Genomic DNA, 11,620 nt, shown 5'->3' with positions numbered 1-11,620 from the left:
CTTTTTATCTTCATAAAGGAGGTTGATTTCTTTGTAGGATTGTAATGTCCTTTAAACAAAAGAAACGATCTCTCTTTGTCAAAGAAAGGACACAGTAACCTCGGCGTGCACCAATGAAACACTGCCGATGCCACGCTCTCTATATCTTTTCTTGATTGACCTTTCATAGGAAGCCAACCTCACCATCTCCTTCTAAGAGGTAAGAAAAGGTAACCTTCTCCTATTCTCTTCAGACTATCTTGTAGCTGGCCGCAGTGTATTTATTCCTAGCTGAAATTCCTCTGCTCCTGAAAAAACTCAGTTTGCAAGTAAATATAACTGCCCATTTACACTTAAGGTTCAGAGTAGTATAAGCCTCACCGTTTCAGGAATGACAAATGACACATTTTGATATAAACAGCCTCACAAGCTCCAGTCACATTGGGCTAGCACGGTGACATTCTCTTTTTGATTCTGCTTTTTCCTAGATTTGTGAAGCCTTTTGCGAAAAGGTCTCTGAGGTGACAACCGTGTTTCAGCTTCTCCTGACCTGAAGGGACACCTAGGTTCCGGAACTCCACCGTGTGCCAGTCTCTGAGACCGCCAGAAGCCTGAGAGCCACCACACCCGGAAGAGCGTAGCGCCTGAGGACGCAGCGAAGAGCCAATGAGGGCCAGGAACACGGCATTTCTAGGCGGGCGCATCCGCTGGGGCGGAACTTCCGGCCTCGTCCCCGCCCGCGGGGTTGTAGCCCGAGGTTAAGTCGGTTTGTCTCCTCAGATTCCGGAGCGCGGGTCAGTTCGTGGTAACTGACGCTGAAGACCCGAGGGGCGTCGCTGTCCTCGCCGCACACAGTTCAGCTCGGGTGTCCGCCCCCCCACGGCCCGCTGCCGGCCCACCGAGTCCGATGGCGGCGGCCGCGCCCAGGGACTCGGCTGAGGTAAACGCTCATCCCCGGGCCCTCCCCGCCGGCCGGCACCCAAACCCCGAAGGCCCGAGCGTGGGGCGCCTGCTCGCGGCCCTGCGGCCCAGGCCCCGGTGTCCGGGACGAGGAGGCGCCGGTGGGCGGGGTCGCGTGTGGGAGCGCCGGCGGGCTGCGTGCGGGCGCGGAATGCAGGGGGCCCGCGCCACCAACGGGGGACGGCGCGGCTGCATTGGTTCTGTCCGGAGCAGGGTGCGGCGCGGCGGGTGATGCGTGCGCCGGCGATGCCAGCTGAGGCGGTGTCTGCTGGCGGTGAGGGGAGGTGTTCTAACCCGGGCGTCAGGGGGCTTTCTCGGGTCGCGGAGAAGCGCCGCGGCCGGGGGTGACCGCGCAAGCAGGACGCGAAGCAGGAGGGACTCGCGGTGGTCGCTGTTAGTGCACGGACCGTCTCCGTGTCCGCCCTGGATGTTGGAGAACCTCGGAGAAGGGCTGAGGCGAATTGTGGGTGTCGCGGGGGAGAGGAGAACGGGGGGAGTGAGGGGAACCCCGGGGCTTTTGGTCGGTGACGCTTGAAGAGAAAACTGCAGACACTTTACCCGCAGAGATGTTTTTCCTGTGGGAGCGACAGGGAACAGAGTTTGGGACCGAAGAATCCGAGTCAAAGCAGTAGCCAGTGTGGAGAAGAGAGAGGTCTTCCCCCCCCCCCCCCCCCCCCCCCCCCGCCACTTAAGGAAAGGAACTAAAACTGTTATGTACTCTCAGGTCCACTGGACTAAACTAGAAGGTCGAAGTATAGTGGCTTCTCATTGGCTGAGCTCTTGGGTGGGACGATCATGAAAAGGCTGTCTTTGGGGGGGGGGGGTTGTAATGAAGTAGTATCTCCAAATAAGTTCAAGTCCATCGCTTTCTGTTGGGCCCGCAGCTGATAGCACCCACTGTGGTAGTGTCTGAGAGCTGCCCCCAGTGCAACCTCGCGACCCCAATTTAGGGAGGTTTCCCCTCATTAATATTCATAGTTCTAGCAGCTGAAGGGAGGGAAAGTCCCATCAACCTGATGGAAGTTAACAGTAAGTTGCTTATCTTTGGGGGGTGTCCGAACGTGTTTCCACAGTGTTAGGCGACTTAGGTGTTTCAGAAAATGGTAAGCGATGGCATCAAGTGGGCAGCTGGACAGGAAATTTTGGGAAACTGGGGGAAAGATTCATGGTGGAGAGTTTGAAAAGTGATGGCTGCTGCGTGGACCAGGGTGGAGACTTGGATCACCTTTGGGAAGAGGATGCAGAGTGTCATGGCAATGCTCCTAGTAGGTCAGAGGGACCTAGTAAAGTGTGCTGAAGAGTGGTTTTCCTGCTCAACACGTGGTCGGGGTTGCTGGGCATTGTGAACACAGGTGAAGGAGAGAGGCAGTGATCTGGCAGATACATGGACAAGCCTTCCGTGGGATGATGGGACAAGTGATAGCTGAGGACATGGGGGTTGTTTGTTTGTTTGTTTGTTTAAGTAGGCTCCATTCCCAGTGTGGGGAGCCCCACACGAGTCTTGAACTCAGGACTATGAGATGGAGATCTGTGTTGAGATGAAGAGTTAGATGCTGAACCCAGTTAGCCACCCAGGCGGCCAGTCCTGCGAGTATTTGAGAGGCTGGAGCTGCTCTCTCTTCAGTGTTCTAGGACTTCACCAGAATTTTGTGGTCAGCTTTTATGGCATCCGGAGTGTTTCAGAGTCTTCGTGCCAGAAAAGATCTGGGGCAAATGTCATTTTTGCTTTTCTGTGCCTGGCAGAGAGGTCCTTAGGGCTGGGGTTTTCAGAAAGGTCCAATAGTGGATGTTTGGTTCCCAACTGTGGAGGGCCAGCATGGGTAGTAGGGGAGTAGAAGACGGTGTAGGAGGATCCTAGGTTGACAGTGATTGTGAGTGTCGTACTGCAGTGAGGATTAGAGGCAGGTGAGGAGGCTTCTCAGCAGCATTTGAGGCTTTCCCTCAGTTGGGATCCATGGGCGTATTGGGGTGGTAGCGAAACCTGTTTGAGTTTGTCACACATCCTTTGGTTGTCAAGTGACAAGGACAAGTGTGAGTCAAGGGAGAATCCTTTGGAAGGTGTGGGCTTTCATGTGTGGGGTCTGAAGACATGAGAGAGGTACAGTCTACAGAATCATGTAGACCTGGAGAGGAAGTGTGAGCTAAGGGCCTCAGGGCCCGGGTATTGAAGACTTCCTGGCAGAGCAGGGCCTGTAATTGGCTGTCTTGAGGGCACACCCTGGGAGACTCCATGGGAATATCCTGGCAGGAGGATGGGACTTGCAGGCCAAACCCGGAGCTTAGATAGCTTCCATGTGTCCCTTGCGTGTTATTGCTGAGCACTGAACAGTGATTGGTGGGAAAGTGAGAGGAGAGCAGCATTAGAGGCACCAGGACCTGGTGTTTATCTGAGGAGGGGAACTGGGCTGGCAGGAGAGACGGGTGGGTGCGTGGGTTGGCTGGTGGGTTCTCAGAGAGAGAATGCTTAGGTTCCATGTTTTCCTTTCATGGTAGTGTGGTGTGACCTTTGAGGACGTGGCCGTGTACTTCTCCTGGAAGGAGTGGAGGCTTCTTGATGAGGCTCAGAGACGGCTGTACCACCATGTGATGCTGGAGAACTTTGCACTTGTATCGTCACTGGGTAAGGCCCTCAGCATCCCCTTGACCTGCCCTGGACTCTATCCTGCGGACTCCCCTCCTCCATTCTCCAGGGGAGGGTTTGTCCTTCTCTGGTGTGGACTGTGTTCACTGCGTGCTTCCCCAGCTTTCTGGGCCGTTGCTTTTGTTGCTGGCCCTGAGTTGTTGGTGTGCCCTTCTGTCCGCCCGCAGCCCCAGTACCCGCTGCGCTGAGCCCTGATCGGGTAAGATCGCAGGTCAGTGGTCCTGCATTGAGGCTGATGGAATGCACCTTGCTTGCCCTCTCCCTGGCTGGGACCCTGTATCTAGGTCCATGACTCATCGATGGCCTAGGTTTTGACCCCTCCCTTTGGTGACATTTCCCTGTGCCTGCCTGTGTCTGAAATTGGAGGCATTGGTATGCATATTGCTGTAGTGGAGCGTGGGCCGTTTCTCAAGAACGTCCTGTGTGGATCTTTCTATAGTGTTTACATCTGTTCTTCTCCCTGGCCTCCTCCATTCATGTTTGTGAGGTATGATGGACAAATCAAATTCTGTGACTGAGAGTGTTACATAGTGGTTTCATGTAGTTCAGCATTATCAAGTTCTTACCAAAATGAAGTGAATCAATATAGCCATCACTTGCCATCGATACTTTTCTTGTTGTGCTGGTGAGAAATCGGAAGATCTACCCTCTGAGCAAGTTTCAGCTCTACAGTGCAGTATTAACTGTAGTCAGCCTGCCCTATGTTAGTTCCTCAGAAGTGAATTCTTTTGTCATTGAGAGTGTGTCTCCCTGACCATCCTCTGCCCTCCTTCTCACTTGCATACCTGCTCTCTCAGATCTCTTTCCCAAATAAATGGGTCCTTTTCTTTTTTTAAAAGAATAGAGGGTATCTCTGTAAATAATGCTATACAGTATTGTCTTTTTTGCATAATGATTTCACAGGGCATGATGTTTTCCAATTTGAGTCCGTTGGCACTGTGTGCTCATGTTGTGGCAGGTGAGTCTGTTGGCTTTTTTATATGTGAGATTTCCTACATGCGTGTGTTTAGTAAACGTTCTTTTTCCCCCCTTTTTAGATTTATTTATTTGTTTGTTTGTTTGTTAGAGAAGGAGAGAGAGAGCATATGCACAGAAGGAGGGGAAGTAACAGGCAGAGGGAGAAGCAGGCTCCGCGCTGAGCAAAGAGCTCAGTGTGGGACTGGACTCCAGGACCCTGGAGTCATGACCTGAGCCAAAGGCAGAGGCTTAACCTACTGAGCCACTCAGTCGTCTCTTGTTTCCAAAATGTTGTTTGTCACCTTACTATTTTGCTTAGTAATTTTACATTTTTTTGGTGATCTCTACACCCCCTGTGGGGCTAGAACTCACCACTCCGTGATCAGGAGTCGCATGCTCTACCTACTGAGCCTGGCATTCCCCCCTAATGTGCGTTGTCACTTTAAGCCTTGACACACACTGAAAGATGTGGCTGTTGCGGCTGTTGTGAATGGTCCTGCAGTGGATATGGACATGCAGGTAGTTTGTGCAGACAGTGGTTTTTGTTGCCTTGGGATACACACATAGCTAGAAATGGCGTTGGTGGGGCATAGGGTAGTTCAATTTTTCACATTTCTGTGTGTTCTCGCTTGTGTTCCATCGTGACTTCCCTAATTGACATGGCCAGCAGCAGCGTCCAGGGGGTTCGCTTTTCTCCACGTCCTCATCAGCCCGTCTTGGCTTTTTGGTGATCGCCATTGTGAGAACTACGAGGTGATACGTTGCGGTGTTGGTTTTCATTTCTCTGACGGTTAGTGAGTGTGAGCGCGCATTGGGCACCCAAACGTCTCCTCTTCACTCTTTGGTGTGCTTCTTCGGCTCTGCTGCAACTTTTCAGTTTGGCGCAGCGGTGCTCTTGCTTTCATGACCTATGCTTTGGGTGTCCTGTTCAAAAAATCCTTGCCAGGGCTAAGGTTAAAGAGGCTTTTCCCTCTGTTTTTGCCGGGAGCTTTAGGGTTTCCGGTCATGGGCTTCAGTCTTGCCTCAACTGCCTGCGCGTTTCTAGGAACTGTGGGTGGGGATCCACTCCTACTCTGCATTTGGGGAGTCAGGTTTCGCATCAGTGCGAGAGAGGGTATTTTTTCCCCAGTGTAGATTCTTGGCATAATAGCGAAAGAGTAGTTTACTGTGTATGTGTGGCCGTCCTTATGGGCTATTCCTTCCTCCATTGCGTTGTTCGGTTTTTATGCCTTTACCAGATTGTTTAGCATCGTCTAGCTTTGCGGTCCAGTTTGAAATCAGAAATGTGCCGCCTAAAGATTGGATCTTCTTTCTGAAGATTGCTTGGGCTTTAGGCTTTGGTTGACTTGGTGGCAGATGTCCCAGTGTCCCCTGTGGAGCAGGAAGCTGGAGGCTCTGCTGAGCAGGGACCGCAGTCGCACCTACCCTGGGGCAGGTGGAGACAGCCCAGGCCTTATTGCCCACCCATCCCCACATGTCTCTGCTGATACAATCTGCAGGGATTTTTCTGTGTGCTTGTGCCCTCTTTGACGCTCCCCTGTGTACCGGTCCGTCTTAATTGGACTGTTGAGCCCGCCGAGGCTCATGTCTTTCATATTGCGTTGATTTTTCTTGGGGCTAAGGATGGTATCTCTCCTTCTACCTTCCTGCTGATAACAGTCCCAGAGGACATTTTTCTGCGTCCATTCTCTCCTGAGTAGCTCTAGTACAGTGCTGGCAGTGCACTTGGCCTGTTTTCCATCAGTTTGTCTGTCTTCCTGGTGCGCTCTAGTTGTTCAGCTAGGGCTTCCAGGAGGAGTGCCTTGTGTATCAAAGCATGGACATGCCCCAGACGTGAGCAGATGGGCTTAGAGGGAGCCTGTTCCTCATGAATGGCCGCTGGCAGTGGTGGGATGTCAGGCCTGTGTTTGTGTGTGATCGTACTGGGCACCATTCTTTGCTCAGCCAGAGTTCAGAACCATTGCCGATGACCACCCCCCACCCCCCGTTTCTGTCTTTCCTTCCTCGCCATTGACCTTTTTTTGTCAAGTGGATTCTACTCCTTTGGTAATTCCGTTTACTCTGGTACAGGGATAATCCCTCCATCTCGGGCACCCAGTCTCACCCATTTCTGTCACTGCTCTTTCTGTGTATCTCGGCATTCACCCCCAGGTGTTTTGAAATGAGATAGTCACGTGTCTTTAAACAGCCCTTGACAGTAGTCCATTTCGTGCGATTGGCTTGTGCTCAGCCCTCCACTCAGCCAGAGGCCAGTAGCAGCAACCGTGGTACACAAACCTTTGCGCAGAAAATAAGCTGTAGACCTTGGCTCTCTTCCTTGTCCTGCCCTAGTTTTCTGTCCTTCTAGCGTGCTCTCCCTAGTACATTGACGGCTTGTGCCCAGAAATGCCCAGTGGCCTGTCCTATAGTTGAGTTTCCTCTCTTGTGTGTGGAAAAGCATGCTATACCATCCTGCCTAGATGAGTCGGGTGTGTGTGTGTGATGGGCTCACCCCCTCGCTACAGCCAGCACGTATTTCACCAGCATTTCTCTGCCTTCAGGTTGCTGCTGTGGAGCAGAGGATGAGGAGGCCCCCTTTGCACAGAGCGCTTCTGTAGGCGTGTCCCAGACCGGGACGCCCAGGGCCGCTCTGTCTTCCCGGAAGACCCACCCCTGTGAGATGTGTGGTCCCGTCTTGAGAGACATTTTCCACTTGGCTGAGCTCCAGGGGAAAGAAAACGGCCAGAAACGGTTGAGGTGTGGGGCCTGCGGGAAACGATTTTCTTTCAGTGTGAAGTTGGAGCAGCAGCAGCAGCAGGAGCAGCCCGCGGGAGCAAAACCATTCAGAAGCCGTGTGGACAGGGCCTCTGCTGTCAAGAGCTGGGGATCCGGTGGTTCGGGAAAGCCCTTTACCTGTGGAGAGGTGGAGAAGGACTTGCTGTCTGGCTCGGGGCATCTGGGGCAAGAGGCCACTCGTACTGGGGAGAAGCCACACACGATCCCCCAGTGCAGGGCAATGTTACAACGCGGAAGCAGTCATGGCACTTGTTGTGGATCCAAGAACGCCTTTGGTCCCAAACACATAGATACTTGGGACCAGGGTGTCCACCTTGGTAGAGAGTCCTTTGTGTGCAGTGAATGTGGGAAAACTTTCAGGTACAAATCCTTATTTGCCATACACCAGAGATACCATACTGGAGCACGACATCATGAGTTTGGTCCATGTGGAAAGTCCCTTGGGCAACAACCAACCCTGAATGAAAATGGGAAGACTCAGGGTGGACCCAGGCAGTACACGTGCATCAAATGTGGGAAATCCTTAGGTGGCAGATGTGTCCCCCTTCATGTCCAGAAATTGCCCAGTGGAGGGAAAAATTATGTTTGTAGCGGATGTGTGAAATCTGTGAGCAGTAGCTCAGTGTCGATAACTCATAGGGTTCAGTCTGGAGATAGGTTTTATAAGTGTCGCGTCTGTACAAAATCTTTTCCGTCTATGTCTGCCCTCTGTTATCATCAGCGATCTCACACAGGGAAAAGACAGTATGAGTGCAGTGATTGTGGGAAATCTGTTACCAGTACTTCATCTCTCCGTTCTCACCAGAGACTTCACACTGGGGAAAGGCCTTATAAATGCAATGAATGTGGGAAATGTTTTGTTCGTATTACTTACCTCCGTTATCACCACAGAGTTCACAGTGGAGAAAGGCCTTATGAGTGCAGCAAATGTGGCAAATCTTTTATGAGTCGTAATGGCCTCCGTTATCACCATAGTGTTCACACTGGAGAAAAGCCTTATATGTGCCATGAATGTGGCAAATCTTTTATAAGTAATTCTGAGCTCTCTTCTCACCAGAGGGTTCACACTGGAGAAAAGCCTTATAAGTGCAATGAATGTGGGAAATCACTTGCTAGGAGTTCTGCCCTCCGTAGTCATCAGAGAGTTCACAGTAGAGAAAGGCCTTATGCATGCGTTGAATGTGGGAAATCTTTTAGCCAAAAAATTTACCAACGTTATCATATCAAGTTTCACTCAGGTGAAAAGCCTTATGAGTGTAATGAATGTGGGAAATCTTTTACTGCTAGATGTTCCTTCCGTTTTCACCAGCGAATTCATGCTGGACAAAAGCCTTATCAGTGCAATGAATGTGGGAAATCTTGTTCTACTATTTATGGCCTCCGTAGTCACCAGAGAGTTCACACTGGAGAAAGGCCTTATGAGTGCCATGAATGTGGGAAATCGTTTACCTGTAATTCTGCTCTCCGTTATCACCAGAGAGTTCACACTGGAGAAAGGCCTTACAAGTGTCACGAATGTGGCAAATCGCTTATGAGTAGTACTGGCCTCCGTTATCACCAGAGAGTTCATACTGGAGAAAAGCCTTATGAGTGCCCTGAATGTGGGAAATCTTTCACAAGTAGCTCTGGACTCCGTAATCATCAGAGATTTCACACTGGACAAAAGCCTTATAAGTGCAGTGAATGTGGGAAATCTTTTGTCACTAGTAATGAACATCGCGAACACCAGAGAGTTCACAGTGGAGAGAGGCCTTATGAATGCCCTGAATGTAGTAAATCCTTTCCCCGAAAAAGTACCCTCAATGTACACAAAAAACTTCACTCAGGTGAACGGCCTTATGAGTGTACTGAATGTGGGAAATCATTTACTGCTAGTTCTGCCCTCCGTTACCACCAGAGACTTCACACTGGAGAAAGACCTTATCAGTGCAATGAATGTGGGAAATTTTATACTGCTAGTTCTGCCCTCCGACGTCACAAGAGAGTTCACACTGGAGAAAGGCCTTATGTGTGTAATGAATGTGAGAAATCATTTGCTGATAGTTCTGCCCTCCAACGTCACAAGAGAGTTCACACTGGAGAGAGGCCTTATCAATGCCGTGAATGTGGGAAATCTTATATTAGTTATAGTGGTTTTACATATCATTACAGCCTTCACACTGCAGGAAGGATCTAAAACAGCACAGAGGTGATACTTCTTGTGTAGTGGCGTTTAGGGTGGAGGAGAACCTCTGAGGTAGCCAGCTACCTGAATTGACCACGGTTCCCCTGAATGTCCCCAGTGCAGTGACTTCCCATAAGAACCAGACATTTTCAGAAAAATTCAGAACCTGCATAATGCTTTCTGATGTGTGTGAAGTCACTGCAGGATGTAAGTAACTGGCAGTCTGCGGCAGTGTCTGGTGCCTGGCAGTTCCCAGTACTGTGCATACGTCACCACCCCAACATGGTTAATGATGCTGAGCTGTCCGCTTTTTTGCCTCCTCATCCAAATTCTGGGTACCTGGAACCCCTTGTTCCGTTCCCAGTTAGGGAATGGGAGTGACCAGTGTTGATCCACAGTGGGCGATGTGAGTTCTGGGTGGTGACTCGCACAGGAAGGCGAAGTCCCACGGGGGTGTTGCTGGTCTCCTGATGCTTTGGTGACTATTTGCAGCTTCCAGGTCACCACACAGGAATTGAATTGTTGCTCCGTGTTGCTCTGATTAATGTATCAGTAAGTGCCATGTTTGTTTAATTACCTTTGATCTTAGACATTGTGTGCCCTCGGAAGGGTGGTTTGAAAGCAGCATCGGGCTCTCCCACATGAAGGAATGAACAGATCACATTTGATCCCATACTTGCTGTGTCTCTGAGAGGAACATTGCAAATGTATCCGTAATATTGACGTGTATATACATATGTACATACTCTAGCCTGTGTGTTAATTTGCTTTATAACCCAAGACCTTTGTGATGGGCTGACTTGTATACCCAAATCGATATTTTGCAGTATGACCCCCAATACCTCACAAGGTGAGGATAGTTAGATATAGCATCTTCAAAGACATCATGTCATGAGGTTGAAATGGGTTATTAGGATGGACTCATGCGGTATGGCTGGCGCCGTGAGAAGAGAGGAGGAATCCGGCACCCAGGGATGACCATGGGCGGACACGGAATCCCCATCTGCAAGCCAAGGAGAGAGGCCTCAGAAGAAAGTAACCCAGCTGACACCTTATGTTCAATTTCGAGACTCCAGATTGGGGTGAAATAAATTTCTGTTGTCTGGTCACCCAGAGTGTGGTGGTGTGTTACATCAGTTCTAGCTAGTACAGCCTGCTCGGATCCACATTTGGGTTTTGTGGTCTGGGTGCCAGGAAGCTTTGTGTGCCCAGGGGTCACCGTGAAGAGGGAGCACTTGAGACCTTCTCCAGTGCTTGTGGAAACAAGAATATTTTGCTTGTCCACAGCTGATAGGCCAGGCTGCCGGGCACTGTTGAGTGGAATCTCTACCCACATCCTTCACAGGAGCCTTGTGACCGGCTGTGCAGTTTCCAGTTGGAACCCCCACAGGGGCAGGGGGACTATAATTGGTAATCTAGATGATTGGACAGTTAGGTACCTCAGAGGACACCTCAGGCCCCTGATGGGGTGTATGTCTTCCAAAAGGGTATCCCCAGATGATGTGCCTGGCTGGCGGGGATCAGTGTTCATAAATTCTTCACGTTCAGACACATAGCCTGTGTAAGATCATGGTAAAATAACCCATGAATTCTGATTTGCCCTCTGGTGCTTACATGTCAAGGCCATTGTGGTGCAGGAGGAAAAAGGATAAAGACAAAGGATGGGGCGCCTGGGTGGCTCAGTGGGTTAAGCCGCTGCCTTCGGCTCAGGTCATGATCCCAGGTCCTGGGTTCGAGCCCCACATCGGGCTTTCTGCTCAGCAGGGAGCCTGCTTCCTCCTCTCTCTCTCTGCCTGCCTCTCTGCCTACTTGTGATTTCTCTCTGTCAAATAAATAAATAAAATCTTTAAAAAAAAAAAAAAGACAAGGGACAATTTATCCTCCAGGGATGTAGCTTTTGTGACCACTCCCAGCCAGCATACTTGTTGGAATCCTAAAGGACTAGCAGACACTTGTTCTGAACTGTCCTCCCAGGTAGTCTCCCAGATACTCCCAGCCTCTAGGGCTAAGAACGCAGATCTTACTGGAGGAGGTGGTGCAGAGTCCTTTTCTTGCCCAATATCTCCCAAAGTCCTTGAACAAACGATTTGTCCCCTAGGTCCACTTCCCAGCTTTTTTTTTTTTTTTTTTTTTTTTTAAGATTT

The 11,620-nt window shown here is 50.5% G+C and overlaps 1 protein-coding gene across 2 annotated transcripts; it reads left to right on the top strand.

The window, feature by feature from the left end:
* The first annotated feature begins 707 nt into the window (after positions 1-707).
* Positions 708-10,589, top strand: LOC125089002 (zinc finger protein 345-like). Of its 2 annotated transcripts, none has more exons than XM_047710715.1 (3): positions 708-919; positions 3,433-3,559; positions 7,078-10,589. In XM_047710715.1, the coding sequence occupies exons 1-3, from the start codon at positions 887-889 to the stop codon at positions 9,486-9,488; spliced, it is 2,571 nt and encodes an 856-aa protein (XP_047566671.1). In that variant the 5' UTR covers positions 708-886; the 3' UTR covers positions 9,489-10,589. The 2 variants fall into 2 exon arrangements, with proteins under 2 accessions (XP_047566671.1, XP_047566672.1); XM_047710716.1 differs by lacking the exon at positions 7,078-10,589 and adding an exon at positions 3,748-3,912.
* Positions 10,590-11,620: the final 1,031 nt, after the last annotated feature.

This window comes from Lutra lutra, chromosome 17, assembly GCF_902655055.1.
Source record: "Lutra lutra chromosome 17, mLutLut1.2, whole genome shotgun sequence".
Taxonomy (NCBI): Eukaryota; Metazoa; Chordata; class Mammalia; order Carnivora; family Mustelidae; genus Lutra; species Lutra lutra.
This window is presented reverse-complemented; position numbering and strand designations above follow the sequence as displayed.